General features: G+C 36.8%; 1 protein-coding gene across 1 annotated transcript in view; it reads left to right on the top strand.

Moving 5' to 3' along the window:
* LY75 (lymphocyte antigen 75) overlaps nt 1-23,019 on the top strand; it is a 103,564-nt gene that overhangs the window by 62,209 nt on the left and 18,336 nt on the right. Inside the window, exons 18-28 of the mRNA XM_080798308.1 lie at nt 259-434; nt 1,483-1,550; nt 1,825-1,904; nt 2,496-2,635; nt 4,828-4,933; nt 5,163-5,323; nt 12,349-12,478; nt 13,608-13,834; nt 17,182-17,347; nt 18,845-19,009; nt 20,642-20,758. Of these exons, the coding sequence (XP_080654434.1) occupies nt 259-434; nt 1,483-1,550; nt 1,825-1,904; nt 2,496-2,635; nt 4,828-4,933; nt 5,163-5,323; nt 12,349-12,478; nt 13,608-13,834; nt 17,182-17,347; nt 18,845-19,009; nt 20,642-20,758 (1,536 nt within the window). The remainder of the gene's footprint in view (nt 1-258; nt 435-1,482; nt 1,551-1,824; nt 1,905-2,495; nt 2,636-4,827; nt 4,934-5,162; nt 5,324-12,348; nt 12,479-13,607; nt 13,835-17,181; nt 17,348-18,844; nt 19,010-20,641; nt 20,759-23,019) is intronic.

Consider the following 23,019-nt stretch of genomic DNA (forward strand, 5'->3'; position numbering starts at 1 on the left):
CAGCTTCTCTATTACCTCTTCAAGGGTGGTGGGGGATGAGGCTTTGGGCCTGGATTTGTTCCCCTCCATGAGTACAGGAGGGTGGCAAAGTCTCTCACTGGCTCAGAAATCCTTGGTGCTTGGCAAGCAGCACTGCCCTGGCCAGAGCAAGTCAAAAATCTAATGCATTACTATTTATAAATAGTTTTAAACACTAATTCATGCTGAGAGGGTGCAGTTTGATCTGTGCGTAACTCTATTATTTTTCTTCGTCTTTAGAGCGTGCTGGAATTCACGGACCTCCAGTTGTAATTGAAGGGAGTGAATATTGGTTTGTTGCTGACCCTCACTTGAACTATGAAGAAGCTGTCCTGTACTGTGCTAGCAATCACAGCTCTCTGGCTACAGTGACATCTCTTGCAGGACTAAAAGCCATCAAAAACAAAATAGCAAATGTAATTTGAGAGAATATATTTTAAAATATTTTTCTTATTTTTATATTTGTTCCATTAAAAATTATTTCAGAAATCTTACCAAAATCTATAGAAGTTAAATGTTCCTTTCAAGTAAAATTTACCTAACAACATCCAAATTCATTTCATGTCAGAAAAGTTAAATAGAACTGCATAGGAGTGCCTGGGTGACTCAGTGGGTTAAGCCTCTGCCTTCGGCTCAGGTCATGATCTCTGGGTCCTGGGATCGAGCCCTGCATCAGGCTCTCTGCTCAGTGGGGAGCCTGCTTCCCTCTCTCTCTCTGCCTGCCTCTCTGGCTATTTGTGATCTCTGTCTGTCAAATAAATAAATAAAATCTTTAAAAAAAAAACTGTATAATGTTTTAAAATATTCAAGATTAATTATAAGTGTCAATTTATAAGATGAGCATAATTAGATAATATAAAATATTCTAATTCTTTGTTGGATTTTGTACTAAAAGTTAAGTTTTGTCTTTTTTTAAAGATTTTATTTATCTGACATAAAGATAGAGAGAGAGCTCAAGTAGGGGGAGTAGCAGGGAGAGGGAGAGGCAGGCTCCCAGCTGAGCAAGGAGCCCAATGTGGGCCTTGATCCCAGGACCCTGGGATCATGACCTGAGCAAAAGGCAGATGCTTAACCAGATGAGCCACCCTGGTACACCCCTAGTTAATGTGAGTTTTTGTTTCTTCTAATAACTAACTTTGTAAAACAGCTTTTTGTAGGAAAAATAATTTTATATTTTTAAATTTATAATTATTTGCAATAGAACACTCCATATCCAATTAACATATGCCTATAATTACAGTGACCATATTTTCTTATGCAAAATAGTGCATACTGTTATACAAAGAGTTTTCAGCTACTTCTTTGATGAAAGGACCCTATAATTTAGAGACCAAAGTAATAGAATGTCTGGAATTGTTAGTAGTTGTGGTTATGGTGGGACTGGGCATTTAAATGAAACTTTTCCAGAAAACTCAGCACACACAAGGATGGGTGATTTTGTTGGTTGATCGGTTTGTTTTTCAGATTTCTGGTGATGAACAGAAGTGGTGGGTGAGAACTGCAGAGCAGCCAGTAGATCGGCCTTCTATGTAGTATGTGACACCATTGATGCTGCCTTTGTAAAGTCGTTGGAAAGGAGCCATCCCAAATTCCCCTTTAGAAATGCTATTTATAATGTGTTTTGAACATTAATCCGTATGCTGCGTGGACTACAGAAACCAAGTCCTTTTGCATATTAGCATCAAGAAATAAGTGGTATAAAGTAATGGCGTAACATTAAATTTAGAATTAAAATTACAGTAAAAAAAAACCAGAATAGAACATGTAACTACGTTATGAGCTGTGAAATCTCTCATTTTCTTTCAGCTCACGATATCCATGGCCTCACTTTCCTATAACATTTCGGGAGGAATGCCTGTGCATGTCTGCCAAGACTTGGTTTAGCGGTAAATTAATTCCAAATCCTTTAATGTTGATTATGTAATATGTGAACTTCAGATTCAATTACCAGCTTAACCTTGCTTTCCTTTTGATTACACATTTTGTTGCTTCATCATATTTTGACTTATTGCTAATGGCCATGGCTCAAATTCCAAGTGCAAATAAAAGTGCTTTTCACTATGAATATTTTGACCTCCTTTATCCTAAAGCCGTTACATAGAAATAAACTTACCACTTTCATTACTGAGAAGCATATAGACAAATTTGCAAAGATAAACAGGTAGCAATTCTAAATATAGTTTAGGTCTCTTACCCCTTCAATAACCTTCGCTTTCAACCTATCTCCCACCACCAGCCACTGTGGAGGTAACTATGATCCTTCCACCAAATATGTGCATTTTTACAGGCAACGCTGATATGCTATAACCTACTGATATGAGTAATAACAGAAGATAGAAAGGGCTAGAGAAGAAAAGGAATGTATTTTAACTGTTTGGGAAAGATCAATTGAAAGAGATTTTCTTTACTACTGGATAGTTTTAAAATGTGCTGAATGGAAAATTCTCACCCCTGTAATCTTGCTTTTCATTTCTCAGACTTAAATAAACCGACAGACTGTGGTACCAAGTTGCCCTTCATCTGTGAAAAATATAATGTCTCTTCATTAGAAAAATACAGTCCAGATTCTGCAGCTAAAATACAGTGCTCTGGGGATTGGATTACTTTTCAGAATAAGGTAAAGAGAGAATTGCTACATTGTACAAATGATGATTGCTTTCATGATGGCTGTGTGGCCTGTGGCAGAATCGCAGCCCATCAAATAACTTCACTAAGATAGCCTCTGCGTGTCTCAGTAACTCGCCTGATCCCCTAGAGTGCCTGAAACCAAGTCAACTCTCAAGTTAGTAACGGCTACAGGTCTTTCAAAGAACTATGTTCCTATTCTGTGCAGTAAACTTAAATTGCTGAAATTAATTGGTCAATGGATTATAATACTTTAAATAATAAAACTATATAGCATGAAGGAAACTGACAATTTCTGGCTGATGTATTTTCCACTTGAAAGAAAACATTCAAGCAGCATCTACCAATTAAATTAGACCAATATTTCCCAAACTTTTTGGGGTACTACACTACACATATGCTAACAAAATGTTAGTCATTGATCTTGCCTCCAAAAGGGTTCAATGATTAAATAGGTTTGGGAAATGCTACCTTCCATATCTGCATCTTTGAAATGCATAATCCATATTGGTATATGTATCTCTTTGGAAATGCATTTGGCTGCTAAGTAAGAGATTGCTATACTATGTTAAAACATCACAGTGACCAAACTATGGAAAGAACCTGGATGTCCACCAACAGATGAATGGATAAAGAAGATGTGGTATATATACACAATGGAATACTATGCAGCCATCAAGAGAAAGGAAATCTTACCATTTGCAATGACGTGGATGGAACTAGAGAGTATTATGCTAAGCAAAAGAAGTCAATCAGAGAAAGACAATTATCATATGATCTCCCTGATACGAGGAATTTGAGAGACAGGGTGGAGGCCATTGGGGGTAGGGAAGGAAAAAATGAAACAAGGTGGGACTAGGGAGGGAGACAAATCATAAGAGACTCTTAATCTCAGGAAACAAACCGAGGGCTGCTGAGGGGTGGGGTGATAGGGATAGAGTGACTGGGTTATGGACATTGGGGAAGGTATGTGCTATGGTGAGTGCTGTGAAATGTGTAAGACTGACGATTCACAGAGCTGTACTCCTGGGGCAAATAATACATTATATGTTAATTTTTAAAAAAAGAAAAAAATAGAAGAAAAAGTCCCTTCTCTCACACGAAAGAAGTTTGACAGTAAGTAGATTGGGGCTGGTGTGGAAGCTCCAGGACATCTTCAAATCCAAACTCCTTTTGTCTTTTTGCTCTGTCATCTTTAACATAATAAAACTTCCAAGCTCAAGTTCAGGGTGTTCTGTCTAGGGTCTTTTCTAGAAGCCAGCCAATGACATATATAGCTCATTGGCCACTCCAGTGTCTAAGGAGGCTAAAAAAAAGCATTTTGTAGAATGGTTCGAGGAACACTATTTAGGGTGTACCACTCCACACTAACATGATCATCACATCGAAAAGAGAAAGGAAGATATGACAACTGAAAGCATCTGTACCAAAGCTAAAATAGTAAGGACATATTTTGGCTTTTTAAAATTAGAACAATCTTTTTTTTCCCCCAAAGATACTGGGACTAAATTAATTTACATAGTTGATGTAAATTTGAATTAAAATATCCTGCCCAAAGAAAGGGGGATGAGTGTAGGGAGATGGGTAGCCGGGTGATGGGTATTAAGGAGGGCACATATGGTGATGAGCACCAGGTGTCAACACAACTAATGAATCGTTGAACACTACATCAAAAACTAATGATGTACTATATGCTGGCTAACTGAACATAATAAAAAAAGAAAAAAGAAAGCAAGGGGGATGATTTCTTTTAAAATGTGTGTTTTTATATAAGGAGGTGACGATTATGAGTGCAGCCCTTGAAATCAGATGGAACAGAATCTAAATGCTGACCATACTGCTGTCTGACTATTTCACTTATGGGTGAAGTTACTGCACTGCCCTGTGCCTCAGTTTCCCATTTGTTGTGAGATTAATTAAATGAGATAGTATTATGCTTACTGTTTAGCACATGGGAAGCACTCAATAAATGGGAGATTTAAAAAAAAAAATAGTTTGACTAATAGACCAATCTCTAGTTTTTTATATTGAGGGTGTAGATCTGCATTTGTATAGTACCACTTTGTGATTTACATATCTCACAGGTCAAAAATTAGCAGCCCTCTAAAAGAGGAGGTGTTTATTTCCTTTGTGAGCTTTCCTGTGTCTGGAATCTTATGCTTCATATATGATTTTTGTTTGCAGTGTTTTCTAAAAGTCAAACCAAAGTCGCTCACATTTTCCCAAGCGAGTGATACTTGTCGTACCTATGGTGGTACCCTTCCTTCAGTGCTGAGCCAGAGAGAGCAAGGTAATGGAATTATTTTTGAAAACATGTTTTATTCTGATCTGGGGGCCAAGTCAGTTCTGAGAGGCTTTGGGGAATTACCATATTAAAAAAATTTTCTTAAGCTACTTTGTTACAGAATAAGTGAAAGAATCTCTTTGTAGGTAAGCCAGAGGTATTCATTGACATTTTTAGTGTATCTTTAATTTGAATAAGTCAAATGCTTTAAAAAAAAAAAAACTCTTTCTGACAGATTTTATTACATCCTTGCTTCCGGAAATGGAAGCTACTTTATGGATTGGTTTGCGCTGGACCGCTTATGAGAGGATAAGCAAATGGACGGATAACCGAGAGCTGACATACAGTAACTTTCACCCATTATTAGTTGGTGGGAGGCTGCAAATACCAACACATGTAAGTTTTTTTAATCAGAAATCTATATAGCTCAGGGCACCTGGGTGCTCAGTCAGTTGAGCATTAGGCTCTTTATTTCTTTTTTTTTTTTTTTTTTTTTTTTAAAGATTTTATTTATTTATTTGACAGAGAGAGATCACAGTAGACAGAGAGGCAGGCAGAGAGAGAGAGAGGGAAGCAGGCTCCCTGCCGAGCAGAGAGCCCGATGTGGGACTCGATCCCAGGACCCCGAGATCATGACCTGAGCCGAAGGCAGCGGCTTAACCCACTGAGCCACCCAGGCGCCCCTAGGCTCTTTATTTCAACTCAGGTTGTGATCTCAGGGTTGTGAGATCCAGCCCTGCCTTGGGTTCTTGCTGGGCACAGAGCCTGCTTAAGATTGTCTCTCTCCAAAGACAATTATCATATGATCTCTCTGATATGAGGAATTTGAGAGGCAGGGCCAGGGGTTGTGGGGGTTAGGGAAGGAAAAAAATGAAACAAGATAGGACAAGGAGGGAGACGACCCATAAGAGACTCTTAATCTCAGGAAACAAACTGAGAGTTGCTGGAGGGGAGAGGGGTTGGAGGGATGGGGTGGTTGGGTTATGGACATTGGGAAGCGTATGTGCTATGGTGAGTGCTGTGAAATGTGTTAAGACTGATGATTTACAGACTTGTACCCCTGAGGCAAATAATACATTATATGTTAATTAAAAAAAAAAAAGATTCTCTCTCTCCTTTCCCTCTGCCCCCACTCCCCACTTCTGCTTTCGTGCATATATGTGTGCACACACTTGCTCGCTCTCTCTCTCTAAAAAAGAAAAAAAATCTATATAGCTCTGAGAAATACCCAAGTCTCCTATAAATTATTGGATTAAGAACAAGGGTCTATTTTATGAATCCACTTAAATGCAATGTTCAGAGCAGGCACATCTTCAAAGATAAAATGTAGATTAGTGGTTGCCAGAGGCTAAGGTACAAAGAAGGATTGGGGATGATGGTTGCACAATTGAACATACTAAGAACTTTAGAATGTGTGCTTTAACTGGGTGACTTGTATCTCATCTGAATCCCATCTCAGGAAAACTATCTCAAGAAGAACCACAGGAGTTCCCTGGCATTCAAGCAGGTACCCCAGGTTTTCACACTAGCTCCAGACTCCATAGCACTTACTTCACAACCACAAAAAAGCCATCAGGTAGTGAAATGCAAATAGAAGCAAATAAAAGTGCTTTACTTAATATTTTGGGATGTGAGGCTCTCTCCTAAGGCCAATAGTACAAAATCGATGATTAGTGATCATTTTTCCCTAAGAGCCAAACATAAAGAAAGGGAAAAAAGTATCATATTAACAATAACTACCCTAAACCGTGATTCTGCTGCCCATTGCTCTGTCTGATCACCTTTTGCACAATGGCAAAGATGAAATTAACTTTAAACTCAGATTCCAAAGATATGCCCTAGACAATAATCAGCCAATGTTCCTGATGCAGTATAACTTTGCTCAAGGTAGATGTTGGTGGCAAAGAGAACTCTGAGTCATGTGTAATTATGTACAAAGTAAATATTAAAATAATGCTTGGTCATTATAGAAAATTTGAGAGTTATACAAGAGTTAGCACAATACAGGAAGCTATCAACCCTGATCCCAGTTAGGCCCGTAGCTTTTAAAAAGATTTTATTTATTTATTTATTTATTTGTCAGAGAGAGAGAGAGAGAGCACACAAGCAGGCAGAAGCAGAAAGAGAAGCAGGCTCCCTGCTGAGCAAGGAGCCCCCCCCCCCCCCCCCCGATGCTGGACTCAATCCCAGGACCCTGGGATCATGACCTGAGCCAAAGGCAGCTGCTTAACTGACTGAGCCACCCAGGTGTCCCTAGGCCAGTAGCTTTTAAACTTGTAACCATAACCCATAGTAAGAAATACATTTAAATTGCTATTTAGTACATGAATATAAATATAATATTGAATTGAAACAGATGTTTCAGGAAACAATACTTGCCCTTACAGGGTGTGCACACTGATATTTTCTTTCTATACTATTCTACTCTATCTAGTCTATTCTCCTTGTCCTATTTTATCCTATTTCATTATCACATATGTGAGTCAACTAAAGGAGTCTCAAACCATGTTTGAACCCTAATCTAGGAAATCACAGTAAGTATTTCAGCATTATTCCTTCTAGGACTTTTTCATACATTATCTTTCTGATATAGATAAGATCTTGTATTCTGCTTTTCTCATTTAGTATTCTATCATAAGTAGTTTCTTATACCATTAAAAGATGTACTTGATAAGCATTTTAATAGTTAATGCAGTATTTCCTGATAGGTATGCCACCATTTATCTAACCAGTGCTGAGTGTTAAGGCTGTTTCCATTTTTGCATAATCATAAATAGTGCTACAGTGAACATTTTTGTGCATAAACTTTGGTTATAGTTCAGATTACCTCTTTAAGATAGATTTTGGAAGTCAATAGCCCAATCAAAAGAATTAAGTAGTTAAAAGCTTTGATCACCGGATGCTTTCCAGAAAGGTTTATGAGTTTATATTTTTGTCAGTAATATATTATGATTGCCATTCTATCCATACCAGCATATTAATAATTTCTAACATGTGTTGAACAGCTAATATGTGTCGGGCACTTTGCTAATGTATCATATGCATTATTTCATTTAATCTGCACAGTAGACGTGAAAAGGTCTGTTACTCCACCTCTAAGAAATGTAGAATCGGGAGTCATGTAACTTGCCCCCAGTTATGCAGCCACGCATGCAGTTGGCATTTAAATCTAGGTCCATGAGTCTGCAGAACCAGTGTTCTTAGCGTCTCTACTATGTTACGTCTAAGGATCATTGTCTTCTAAAAATTTTTGCTAATTTGGTAATTTAAATATATCAATCATGTTTTTGTTTATATTTCTCTATATCAAATGAAAACAAACTTCTGTAAGTTCAATAGTAATTTGAATTTCATCAGGTATGAATGTTCTTATTCTTTGCCAATATTTATCAAACCCTGCTGACTCTGTTTCTTGTGTTTATTAAAAATATTCCTGTAGTTTTTTCTTCTTAAATGCTGAATACTGAAGATATTATAGAAATAGGTTTTGATTTTTTGCACAGGTGTACGTTCAGATCTGTTTTTTTCCCTTTTCTCCTCCATTTCTTTTAGGTTAGAAAGTTCATCATATAAATGTTAGTTAAATATATGTGTATATTTTCTTTGCCTTTGTCTCCTGACAGCATGATACAGCTGTGGTTTATGGTATATATTTTCAGAGAATACTAAATGCTTTTCCCTAATCTTGTCTAACATCACTTATTGCATATACTTCCATTTGTTAAAAGCAATATAGGATGCCTCCTTTATCATATATTGTGTGTGTGCATGAGTTATACTCTTATATAGCTATGACCTTGATCTAAATACTACAATTTTACATATTTAAAAAATATAATAAAAATAGTTACCTTTATATATACCTTTAAAAATAGTTTTAGCTATTCTTGTCCATTCTTCCAAACTATAATTATTTGGTCAATCTCCAATTAAAACAAATTTTAAAAATTCTGATAAAAATTTAACATTTTAGGGAGAATTAACATCTTTTTATTAATCTTTCAATTCAAGAATATGGTATAGTATATCCATTTATTCAGGTCTTTCCTTAGAGCCCTCCATATCTCATTGCTTCTAAGAGTGGCAGGTTTTTTTCTTGATTTTCTCACTGACATGTAGAAAGTTATTGTTTTAGTATTTTTATGTATTTATTTCATTGGCCATCTTACTTAAAATCCCTTATTTCTTCTCAGAGTTTTTCACTAGATTTTTGGGGGTTTCCTAATTAGATAATCATAATCTTCAAATACCAGTTTATGCTTTATTACCTATGGTAGGACTTCCAGAACTGTGGTAGTACCAGAAGGAATAACCACCATCCTAGACATGATCTGGATTTTGTAGGACTGTCTGCAGTCTCTCATTGTTACATAAGATGCTGACTCTTTGGGGTTTGTTTGTTTGTTTGTTTGTTTAGTTTGTTTGTTTGTTTGTTTGTTTGTTTTTAAGTAGGGTCAACACCTAGCACAGAGCCCAACATGGGGCTTGAACTCATGACCCTGAGATCAAGACCTGAGCTGAGATCAAGAGTCCACTCTTAACTGAGCCACCCCGTTGCCCCAATGTCAACTCCACTTAAGTTATATCATTCTGTAACTAGCTTATTTAGAACTTTTGTTCAGGAATAAATACTGATTTTTCTAAAGCTTATTTCCAGCATCTGCTAAAATTGTCATATATTTATATTAAACCATCTTCATCTTATCATAAAATGTAGTTGCTCTGAATGGATTATTAACTTACCAGTATACGGAATTGGACTAATTAGAATTGTATTAGGGAATCTCTGTTCATAGAGTTAATTTTTTGTGCTATATTGTCCGATTTTTTTTTTCTGATTATGTTAGCTTCAGAAGATAAACTGGCTAGCTTTCTGCCTTTGTGTTTTGAAATTATAACTCAGCCTGGAGAACTATCTTTCCCTGAAAGTTTGAAGGAATTACCTACAAAGTTATGTGATGCTAGAACCCTTTTCAGAGATCATTCTTTAATACTAAAGGGATTTGGTGCAGTGTTCGAATGCCTAAATGCCAAAATCACATTGTCTGGGTTTGAATTCCATTCAGCCATTTAGTATGCCTTTAGAAGTTCACTTAAGTTTTCTTAAGCCTCAGTTTCTCATAGGTAAATTCTGATACTATTATACCTACAATACAATATGAGAATTACATAAAATAATTCATTTAAAGCTTTTAGCTATCTCACACATAGTTCTTAAAATGAACTATTAGTATTAATTTTCAATTTCCTCTAAAGTTACTAGTACATTTTGACGTTTCTGCTTCTCCTTACAACAGTTATGCTAATTTGTGCTTTTCAAGGTAAGTTCCCCATTTCATTTGGATTTTCGGGTCTTTTTAAGTTTTTTTTTTTTTTATTTAAGTAATCTCTACAACCCATATGGGGTTCAAACTCATGACCCCAAGATCAAGAGTCACACACTCTTCTGACTGAGCCAGCCAGGCACCCCTCTTTTAGATTTTCAAATATATTCAAATAAAATTGTGTATGCTGTTATCTTTCTAAATCTCCATACCTTATTTTGGTTGTATTTTAATTTTTTCTTATTTAGATTTTTACAAAACTGTTGTCTATTGGTTTTCTCCTCCCTCTTCTCCACCTTCTTTCTACTTCTATTGCTTGAGATGAATTTACAATTATTACTACATTTTTCTATCCTTTTTTTTTTTGGAGTTATATTTTTTGTTCATTTTCTAGTCTCCTGTATTCGATTCTTAGTTTATCTTTCTTTTTAAAAACAGAATATATCTAATAATACATATTTGCATAACTCCATTACTGGGCATTTACACAGAGAAAATTAAAACACTAATTCAAAAAATGCGTGCCCCTATGTTTACTGCAGCATTATTTACAATAGCCAAGATGTGGAGGCAACTAAGTATCAATCGATAGAGAATGGATAAGGAAAATGTGGTATACACACACACACACACACACACACACACACAGAAATACTATACAACCATAAAAACGTGGGATCTTGCCATTTGCAACAACATGAATTGACCTGGCTGTATTATGCTAAGTGAAATAAGTCAGACTGAAAAAGACGAATGCCATCTTATTTCACTCATGTGGAAAACATTCATGTGAAAAAACAAAACAAGTGAATAAACAAATAAAAAGCAGAATCAAACCCATAAATGCAGAGAAAAGTTATGGCTGCCAAAGGGAAGGGGGTGGGGGATGGGCAAACTGGGTGAAGGGGAGTGGAAGGTACAGGTTTCCAGTTACAGAACGAATAAGTCACAGGAATAAAAGGCACATCATGGAGAATATAGTTAATGATACTATAATTGGATTGCGTATAACTACACTTGGGGTGAGCACAGCATAACATACAGAGAAGCTGAATCACTATGTTGCATACCTGAAAGTAATGTAACATTGTGTGTCAACTATACTCAAATAAAAAACTTAAGAAGAAGAAGAAGAATACATGTCTGCCTCTATAAAAAGTTTTACTCATATCCCTGTGATCTTTCCCTTATTATTCTTAACTATAATTATTTTGTTTCATTTTTGGGTCAGTGTTTATTGTGAAGCAAGTATGTATGTATGTGTTTTTTTAAAAATCTGTAGCTCCTGGGATAAGCTTACTTGTCTTATTTTTCTAAGTGTGTGATATGTTTCAAACATACAAAAACCGTAGGAACAATATAATTTGAATAAATTTTATATCTAGTATTATTGATTTGTGGTCAGGTAATGAACTCTAAATAGATACTTTTATTTATAGATATTTTTAGAGTGACTAGTGTAGGATCAAAGCTTTAAGGTGAGTTCTCTATTGTGTAGTATCTACAGCTTGTCATCATAAAACTTTTATAAACATCTGATAAATTGAATTAACAATCATTACTTTTTTGCTTTGAAATGTGAAGAATGATAGCAGAGAGTTAGATATTACTATAATTGTGTTTTCTTCTTACTTTTACCAGTTTTTCTTTATCTGTTTAGAATTTATATTTAATAATATTGCCACTGTTTTATAATTTCTAAAGTTAGTTGCCCTTTTCCCATGCTTTGGAAATTTTTGAAAGTTTTCTTGTGATTTCATGGTCAACTCTTTTTTTTTTTAAGATTTTATTTATTTATTTGACAGAGAGAGAGAGAGATCACAAGTAGGCAGAGAGTCAGGCAGAGAGAGAGGGGGAAGCAGGCCCCCTGCCAAGCAGAGAGCCCAATGTGGGGCTCAATCCCTGGACCCTGAGATCATGACCTGAGCCGAAGGCAGAGGCTTAACCCACTGAGCCACCCAGGCACCCTCATGGTCAACTCTTAAATGGAATTTTTTCAGGAGGAAAAATCCAATTTGGAATATAAAGTTCTCCTGCTAGGATCTTCAGACAGTTATAGTTTCATGATTGTTTGTACATGTTTGCCTTTTTGTTTAGATTTTTGAGGAAGAGTCCCAATACCACTGTGCACTAATACTCAACCTCCAAAAGTCGCCTTTTACTGGGACATGGAATTTTACTTCCTGCAGTGAACACCACACTCTGTCTCTTTGTCAGAAATATTCAGGTATAAATTATTATCTAGATAACTATGGTACTTTATACTGTTAGAGATATGCAATATTTTTTCATAAAAATCTTATAAATGAATTAATATTAATTTATAAACATAGCTTCCTTAAAATTTCAACATGGCTAAATCCATATTGGTTCAGTGAGTCAGGTTATCTCTAATAGAATGTGATTTTTTTTCAATTAACATTGTTTTACTTAATTAAATATCAAAATTAAGTATCAGATGGAATTTGTTAAAAAGAATTATCTAATTATAGTAAGTTATGATTGAATTTTGTTCTTTTTTCTATTCTGACATTTTTCAGTTATTACTTTCTATCTTGGAGAAAAGAGAAAAAGTGTAATGTTTTTAATTGACTTTGGTAAACATTCACAATTAAGTTTATCACACACATACAAAAAGGTGTGAAGCATTATAAACGGATCACTGTGTATATCTCACTGTAATCCAAATAAAAATAAAATGTGTGCTAAAAATAACAATCATCCATATTTTCAAAGAGATGTTTTTAGAAGGTATTACATTGTTTTCATTGATTACAATGTTTTTAATAAATGATTTTAAAAAGTCATGTAATGAAAACCTCAAGTAGATAATCCATGTATTTCTAAAGAGATTTTTGTTAAATTAAACCATGCTCATTTGTTCATACTGTTTAGTAACTTCTTTCTTCAGAGAAGTACTGTAAAGCAATAGTTCAGTACAGCCTTTTGTGGGTTGTTTTGTACATTTTTTTCATTGGAGCTCTCCCAGATGGAAACTTTGTAAGGGAACACCTAACACTTTCTCTTATTGAAGGAGTTTAAACAAAGGAGGTATTTGACACCAACCTGAAATGGTAAATCTTATCACAGGCTACTTTTACTTACAGCTTTTTTTTTTCTTCCTAAATCAGATCAACAAAAACAGAATATTATTCTAATTTTAGAAAACAAATGTTGTGGCTCACACATATACCTAAGGTATACAGCCAGACATACCTAGTTCGCCTAACCAAAATCCAAAACAAATGAATAGATAAGTAATATCTGAAGTACTTATTGTGGAGAACCTTGAGGAAATGTCCCATGACTTGCAGAGTGGGTGATTTTTTGTGGTTTTTTTTTCCTTTTACACATAGAAGTTGAAAGCAAACAGACCTTGCAGAACACTTCAGACACAGTGAAGTATCTAAATAATCTGTACAAAATCATCCTGAAGCCTATGACTTGGTTTGATGCTCTAAGGGAGTGTCAGAAGGATAACATGCAGCTGGTGAGCATCACAGACCCTTACCAGCAGGCGTTCCTAACTGTGCAGGGCGTTCTTCATAACTCCTCTCTGTGGATTGGACTCTCCAGTCAAGACGTAAGTTTTCAGTCCTAACTGCCCAGATTGGGTGATGGAATGTGAAATTTTTGTTGTACACAGCATTTCTCATATCAAACTGAAAGAACCTGGAGATTGTCAAGTCTTACTACAGTGAGTAAGTTTCATGATGTGTGTCATTTTTAGTGGTCATCATCTTTCTACTATTGAAAGGTCTGGTGCTTTATTGTTTAGATGAAGAAAAAGTTCAAGTGGACGTGTGTAGCTGAACACTTCTTTTTATTCTAGTTAAAGACTGAGTGGGAATCAGGAACTTCCCTGCCTCTCCAGCCAATGCAAAGGAGAGAGGAAGAAAAGAATTTAAAAATCAGAGTTGAATCAAGGGAGAGCGGGGGGCTGAGAGCTCAGAGAGAGAGGAAGAGAGAGAATCCCAAGCAGTGTCCACACCAAGTGCAGAGCCCAATATAGGGCTCCATCTCACAACCCTAAGATCATGACCTAGGCAGAGGTCAAGAGTCAGACGCTCAACTGACTGGGCCACCCAGGTGCCCAGTAAATTTTTTTAAAAGGAAATTAAAATCACCTGTAATCCTAGTACCTAGTAATAAATATGATTTAATAATTTGGTATATATCTCTCAAGGTTTTTCCTATGTACACATGTATATTTTTAAGACATTTGGGATCATACTATTTTTTAACTTTTTTTCATCACTTAAGGATTTTGACATTGTTTCTTATCTCATTTTCTCTTCTAAGATTTTATTTATTGGGGTGCCTGGGTGGCTCAGTCATTAAGCAGCTGCCTTCGGCTCAGGTCATGACCCCAGGGTCCTATGATCAAGCCCCGCATCGGGCTCCCTGCTCAGCGTGAAGCCTGCTTCTCCCTCTCTCACTCCCCATGCTTGTGTTCCCTCTTCTCGCTGTCTCTCTCTCTCTGTCAAATAAATAAATATTTTTTTAAAGATTTTATTTATCTGTTTGACAGAGAGAGAGAGATCACAAGTAGGCAGAGAGTCAGGCAGAGAGAGGGGGGGAAGCAGGCTCACCACGGAGCAGAGAGCCTGATGTGGGGCTCCATCCCAGGACCCGGAGACCATGACCTGAACCAAAGGCAGAGGCTTAACCCACTGAGCCACCCAGGTGCCCCTATAAATAAATAAAATCTTAAAAAAAAAAAAAAAGATTATATTTATTTATTTGAGAGAGCGAGTGAGCAAAAGAAGAGGGCACCAGAGGGGGTTGGGGGGGAGGAGGCAGAGGGAGAGGGAAGAGCCGACTCCCCACTGAGCAAGGAGCCCAGTATGGGACTTGATCCCAGGACTCTGGGATCATGACCTGAGCTGAAGTGTGTAAGGCTCGACCAACTGAGCCACCCGGGCACCCTCTTGCTCTATTTTCAGTCATCATCTATGTTTCTCTTTTTCCTTTCACTCTTTTAACAGGTTTATTACATATCTGTATAAACTGCCTTAAATCTTTGGAACGTGACAGGATACAAATAAAACTTTACATTGAAAGCAATGAAAGAGTATTGAAAGATTTTAAACATGGTAGTAACATTAACAGATTTTTACCTAAGAAGAATTATATTGGCAGAGGGCAGGTGAGGAAGTGAGCAATCTAGAGCTTTCTTGTAAAAAATTCATGCAGGAACTGATGTTGGCCTGAACTAATGCCTGAGGCAGTTCTGGGTTATATAAAGTCCAGAGTGTGTCTGCAGGAGCAGGTCACTTAAGTATGTAGAAGTGGAAGTACATAGAAATAGAGGAAGTCACGAAGGCTGGGGAACTGGTGAGCCATCCACATGAACGTGAATGTCCATAAGTCAATGGTAGGACTAGGAAGACAGAGCAAGACATGGGGCATCACCTTAGTGAATGTCAGGGAGGAACAAGGAGGCCAAGTTATAAGTGAAAGTCAAAAAGAGGCAAGGAATCTGGGAGTTTGCATAGACCCTAAAGGAAATGACTGAAGGAAATAAAAATGCTTATTCCATTCTCATAGCCCTGTGGTATCTGAGAATGGAAAAATAAACAGCCTTCCCCTGTGGGTATTGAAAGGGCATTATTCCTGTAGAAAAGACAGGTTTTAATTAAGATCAATTAAGGTCAAGAATTTAGTTAAGAGATACTTACAGTCTTAATAAAGAAAGAGGGTATTTAGCAGAGATAGAGGGTGCAGAGATTTATCTACAAGGAATAAAATTTCCAAAGGACCAGATACCTGGGTTATTTGTGAAGGCAGCAGAGGTGAAGGAATCCAGGGTAATGTTAACATCACATGGCCAAAGGGCCACATCTGAGGCCACAGGGGCTTAGGAATTAACTGGCCACAAAGTTACAGCTGGAACCCTGGTAGAGAACAATTTCAGAATGAAAACAGTTGTAGGTGTTGAAGCTTAAACATGTTTGCTATTTATGGTTCACTAAGGATATTGTGTGTGGCCTTTACCCAATATCCAAATCAACCAGTGATGTAAAATTGCCTTGGGTCTCAGGACAGCTTATGTCATTGGGTCAGTGTGCAAGGCCTGGTGCTCTGTCAGCACCTTGGAGAAGCACAGACAGGTCTGTATCCCCACAGTCCATCCCCTGGACTTTGTACCTATTCTGTAAAGTCTCTCTCAGGATAGGTGGGTGGTCAGGCCCTTGGCAAGATGTAAAGACAGACTGATGTTCACAGTCTTTTAGTGCACAATGAAGTAGAGTGAATGAGGAAGCTTCTCCATAAACCCAAGTGTGAAAGCAGCCTGAATCACGGTTAAGAGGAAGGGAGCTAATATTTACGTGGCCATGTGTACCTGCTGGCCATTATGTATTTTACACATCACCCCACTAATTCTAGTCCTGAGGTTAAGTGTCACATCCATTTAATAGCTGAGGGGATGGAAACATGGCAAAGTAAAATCAAAAACTAATACATGACTGCACCAAAATTCCAAACTAGATATGCTTTAGCTCCAGCCCATGTTCTTTCCACTCCTGTATGTTGTTTCTCTGACTTCCAACAACCCATAGTTCCAATTATGTATGAGGCAGCCCAGTCTAACGTTTCAGACCATAGACTCTAGAGTCTGATGGCCTGGATTAGAATCACAGCACTGCGCACATACATGCCTTCAGTTTCTCATCTGTGAAATGGGTACAATAGTTCCTGTCTTATATGGTTGTTATGAAGATTAAGTAAATTAATATTTGCAGAGCGCTTACAACCGTGCCTGGTGCATGGTAAGTCTATGTAACTATGTGCTAAATATAAGGTAAAATTTTAAAATATATATGTATAAGGTAAAATTAAAAGTCATTAGATTGATGAGGGACAAAAATAATAGAAAATGGATGACACGGAATATTGCCACTTGAAATGTATTTCTCCTGCTTACAGGATGAACTCAACTTCGGCTGGTCAGATAGAAAACATCTTCCATTTAGTCGCTGGGCTGAAAATAATGAGCAACTTGAAGACTGTGTAATATTAGACACTGATGGATTCTGGAAAACATCTGATTGTGATCATATGCAACCAGGTGCTATTTGCTACTATCCAGGAAGTATGCTAATTTTAAATATTTTAACTCTTCAATTATTATCAGTCTCATGAATAGTGAGATTTAGGGGTGGGTAGTTTTGTAAAATCTGGTTCTGAAATTATAATCATATCCTTTTTTATAACAAAATTTTTCATGAAAATTTGTATTAAAGTAGAATTATTATGTGTTGGGTACTTTGTCATTGATTTATTTTAGACATGTTCTATCTTTATTTTTGTCAGCTGACAATGGTACTTGGTCTTTCAGTTTTAAGTCCCTACTTCCCTCATTTTGTATATATTTCATGTTTACATTCTATAGGAAACTTGATTTGTGGGAATTTTTTTTGGTAATTCTTATCAACAACAGTTTCTTTTTAAGAGTCACTGTTAAGATTCATTTGTTTGTAAGTAACAGTAACCAGCTCAAGCTAGCTTAAACCAAAAGGGAAATTTAGATCCTCAAAAATGAGGTTATCGCTGAGCTTCATGAGAGTGGGAATCAGAAACTGGATGGAATCAGGAACCCAGAGATACTGTGTCCCACCTATCCCTTCTGTTTCTCTCTGTGGGTTTGTACTCTTCTTTTCGTGTACTTTCTGCTTCTCTCTGCACATGTTGAAACATGGCAGCTCTGTAGCTCTCGATTATAGCTGTAACTGGAAATGAATTGACTATCCCTGCAATCTGCTTTCCAAATTCTTAGAGAGAATCTGATGTACCCAACTGAGTAAGGTATACGATCTCTAGCCTAGTCAGAAGAAAGTGGTTATACAACTGCCAGGGGCCCACATTTGTGCATTTGCAGTAGAAAGAAGATACATCTACTTTCCAGACAAAGGGAGTTGTGAGCTGGGAGAGATTCTGAATGGTCTCTACTGCATATTAAATCTGTTTGATTGGCTTCGAGTAGAGCATATCTATGTTTTCATCTTCTTAAATGTATGGCTTTTTCATAAAATTTTTTAAAAAGCCAGATTTTCTAGATGTCAGATTTTCAACTACTTCTATTTGCTTTCATTTAAAGCAACAACTTAGAACAGCACGTAATTCATTAAAAGGTACCTTTAAAAAATAAATAAAAAATAAAATGTACCTCTGAAATTAGAGAAGATATTGGTAAAGAGAAACTTAAAGATGAATTCCCAAAGTTATAGGTAGGTGTCCATTATTAATATCTTTGTATCGTCTCTGAGGTTGCCCCTTGTATTTGAGGTTTGGTGACACAGAAAGGTAGAAACTACATTTAACCTAACAGCAACTCATGTTTTATATTCTTTCACTCATTTCACAGCAGGAGTGAGTGGAAGGAAACTGTGTTAAATAAATTTCTTCCAACAGAAACCTAGTTAAGAGGTCACATTATATTTGACTATAAACAGAACAAGCATCATTAGGCTATTATTTATTGGCTTCTGGAATATTCCCTACAAATCAAGCCTAATTACCAAGAACAGGATTTAACATTTATATCTAAAGTTAGAATTCATACCATTGCTTTTTTTTTTTTTTTTTTTAGATGAGACTGAAAAAGAGGTCAGAACAGTTGAGAGAGTTCAGTGTCCATCTCCTGTTTTATTTACTCCATGGATACCATTTCAGAACTCTTGCTACAATTTCATAATAGCAAAGACTGAATATACTGCAACACCAGATGAAATTCATTCTAAATGCCAGAAACTGAGTAAGTACCTTATGCAGCCATTACATGTATGTTCATTAAAAAACAAGTCTCACCTGAGTGTGTTATAAGTATTTATAATTAGCACTAGATTGCAAAAATATTCATCTCCTAATTTCTATATTATGAACAAAAAAAGTATAAAAATTTGTGTTTAGTTAAAATGGAGAATATAAGAGTTACTTCTTTACCCATCCATTAGAGAGCTAGTGTGTCTTTATATGTATAAACAAAATGAGTTCTGCTTAAAAAGCGAAAAGAAATGACTCTAGCAAGCAGAGAACTGGATGTTAAACCAAGCTAGACTGTAGACAAAGTGACAATAGGTGAATTTGGGTTGTAAAAGCTCAGATAGGTAGTCAAAAGCAAAGAAACAGCTCTGCTTCAAAGAAATATGTATTTCACACTTTCAACCCTTGGGATTCTTCAGATATTCCCTGTGAGATCCACTGAGGACTTATGACTTCTGAACAGTGGACCTGTGAACTGTGGGAAGCTCCTTTGGATAATACCAAACCATTATTCTCGAAAGTGTGCTGTTTAGAAACTATTATTGAGAGGTAGTCTAAGAAAAGGATCCTTAAAAAAGAAAAATGTTGAGAAATACTGTACACCATTGCTTCTGGTTAGACATTGTCATATGTACATCAGCATATCCTTTAAGAAGTACTGTCATAAATGAACTAGTTTAATTTCATGTAACAATGTTTGTGATGCTTTTATCCAACCAGTCTTTTTCTGAGAAACTCCTGCTAATTTCCTGAGGAACGCTTTTTGGGAAATATTAAACTTTTTTAACCCTAATATAAAGAGCGATATCTAAGGAAAGTGAAGATCTATCTTATAGATCATCCAAGAGGTTTTGTTTATTATTGTCTTTGGAAGTGTATCATTAATATGGGTAAATTTGTGCCAATTCAAAATAAGCCTTAAATGGGGAAAAGTGAAGTGAATCAATGTTTTAAATTCTCTACTCATTTGCTAGTTTTACACTATTCTCTAAGACCAAATTTAACATCGAAATGTTAGGAACACCTGAGTGGCTCAGTTGGTTAAGCGCCTGACTCCTGATTTGGGCTCAGGTTGTGGTTTCAGGGTTGTGAGATCAACTTTATGAAGGGCTAAGCATGGAGCCTGCTCAAGATTCTCTCTCTGCCTCTTCCTCTGTCCCTCCCTTCCACTGTGCTCTCTATCTCTCTAAAAAAAACAAAAAAACAAAAACAAAAAACTAAAATAACATCAAAATGTCCGGAAACTTCTTAATCTATTCATTTTAGTACAATGCAATCATTTTGTAAATGTATTTATTCATTTGAGAGAGAGAGCCCTAGCAGGGGTTGGGGCAGAGGGAGAGAATCTCAAGCAGACTCCCCATTGAGCACAGAGCCCTGTGGAGAGCTGGTTCTTATGACCCTGAGATCATGACCTGAGCTGAAACCAAGAGTTGGGTGCTCAACTGATTGACCCACTCAGGAGCCCCAGTACAATGAGATAGTTTTAATTTACATGCCTGTCTTATTTTCCAATATTGTTTTTGAGTTTATTTAGCTGGGAAATAAAACTTTCTAAACCTATCAAAATAAAGTGTTCTAGATAAGTAATTATTAAAATTATTGACTATTTTTTATTTAACAGATCCAAAATCACATGTTCTGAGTATTCGAGATGAAAAAGAGAATAATTTTGTTCTTGAGCAACTTCTGCACTACAATAATATGGCTTCATGGGTTGTGTTAAGTATAACTTATGAAAGTAAGTTGTAAATCAGCTGATTTTCTCTATTTATATTCATACTTCATTATACACTATTTATCAAGCCACAAAAATAGAGTTCTTCAAAATATGTTTACAAATATACAAAATTATTATTATGCACCTAGCAGAACTTCTTTTCTTTGATATATTCTTTTTTTTAAGATTTTTATTTATTTATTTGACAGAGAGAGAGACAGCAAGAGAGGGAACACAAACAGGGAGAGTGTGAGAGGGAGAAACAGTCTTCCTGCTGCACAGGGAGCCAGATGTGGGGCTTGATCCCGGGACCCTGGGATCATGACCCAAGCCGAAGACAGACGCTTAATGACTGAGCCACCCAGGCGCCCCAGCAGAATATCTATAAATACCAGACAATTTTTAGATCTCAAATCTGCCATTAAAATGCCTTTACCACCAAGGTTAGAGTTAAATGGTGGAAAATAATTTCCTTTCTCCATGATCTCTCCTACCTATTCAAGACTAACTAAAAATGACCACACTGCCATAGAAATCTTTAATATTTACCTTGTATCTCTACTATGTATATGGGATAAATGAGAATAGAATTATACATCCATTAACCTTGCACCTTTGGGTTTACAGTGTTGGCTTGGACTATGAGTTAGAAAAATGAGAAACAGGGACGCCTGGGTGGCTCAGTTGGTTAAGCCGCTGCCTTCAGCTCAGGTCATGATCCCAGGGTCCTGGGATCGCGTCCCACATCGGGCTCCTTGCTCAGCGGGGAGCCTGCTTCTCTCGCTGCCTCTGCCTGCCTCTCTGCCTGCTTGTGTGTACTCTCTCTCTGACAAATAAATAAATAAAATCTTTAAAAAAAAAAAAAAAGAAAAATGAGAAACAGTTTGACAATGAGATAGATTATTTGAAATTGGGACTAAATGCCACAAGTCCAAGGCATAATTGCTATGAAATTTTTTAAAGATTCATTCATTCATTTCTTTTAGAGGGGAAGGAGAGAGAGAGTGCATGCATGCACACACAGTGGCAGCAGAGGGGGAGAAGGAGAGGGGAAGAATCTCCAGCAGACTCCCTGCTAAGCGGGAGCCCCACCCAGGGGCTCAACCCCACGACCCTGAGATCATGACCTGAGCTGAAATCAAGAGTCAGTCACCAACTAAGCTACCCAGATGCCCTGCTATAAAAATTTTTTAAAACACAGACCCTAATAATAGAAGAAATAAGACCAATTTAGAAAAATACTCAATTAGAGATATCCTGAAAATCATAGAAGTTTTGGAATTAGGAAAAAGGTCACTCTGAAACATCACACATCAAAAGCACACATTTAGCCAAAAAGAGTGGTGGGCCTTAATAAGGGGCATAGGGCAATGACAGCCAAAGGCAGAAGCTAAATTACTCAAATATGACCATTTAAAAAATAACCTTCTTGGTGTACCCAGGTGGCTTAGTCGGTTAAGCATCAGCCTTTGGCTCAGGTCATGATCCCAGGGTTGTGGGAAAGAGCCCTGCATCACATCTGGCTCCCTGGTCAGTGGAAAGTTGCTTCTCCCTCTGCCTTTCTCCCTGCTTGTGCTCCCTCTCAAATAAATACAGTCTTTAAAAATATATATATAGCTTTCTCCTTGCTATCTAACCTGACTCATTTTTTAGAGTTGCTAAAGTTTTTCTTAAATATTTATGGCATACAAATGGGTTAACAAAAATTAAGCTATCAGGCAATAGGTAAGACTTAGGTTACCAATCAAAAATGAGTTCATCATAGTGGGACATAAGGTCCCAAATCCTTTCTCCAATGACACTTGAATACCCTTAAAACTAGGAAGGGAAAAAAAAAAATGGAGAGAAAGTAGGTGGAAAGTTTCTAGGCTTTACCTGGAAATGACTGAGGAAACAGTGTTCCCGAAGAGACCAGTGGAGACCACACCCAGGATATAGAAATTTCAATTTTACCTTCTGATATACTGTTAGTTATATTGTCAGAAACAACTGAAAAATATTCTGTATTCTGAAAAGCATTTTCAGATCTGTAGACTTCCTTTTAGGCATTGTAACTTCTTTCTATAAATTGTATGTGTAACAAAATTTCAACTATATATAGACATGAATTCACGTGATATAGAAAGATGTTTCGGGGCACCAAAACATGTTTGGGTGGCTCAGTGGGTTAAGCCTCTGCCTTCAGCTCAGGTCATGATCTCAGGGTCCTGGGATTGAGCCCCGCATCATGCTCTCTGCTCGGCAGGGACCCTGCTTCCCCCTCGCTCTCTGCCTGCCTCTCT

Source organism: Martes martes, assembly GCF_963455335.1.
Source record: "Martes martes genome assembly, chromosome: 3".
In the NCBI taxonomy this organism is placed as follows: domain Eukaryota; kingdom Metazoa; phylum Chordata; class Mammalia; order Carnivora; family Mustelidae; genus Martes; species Martes martes.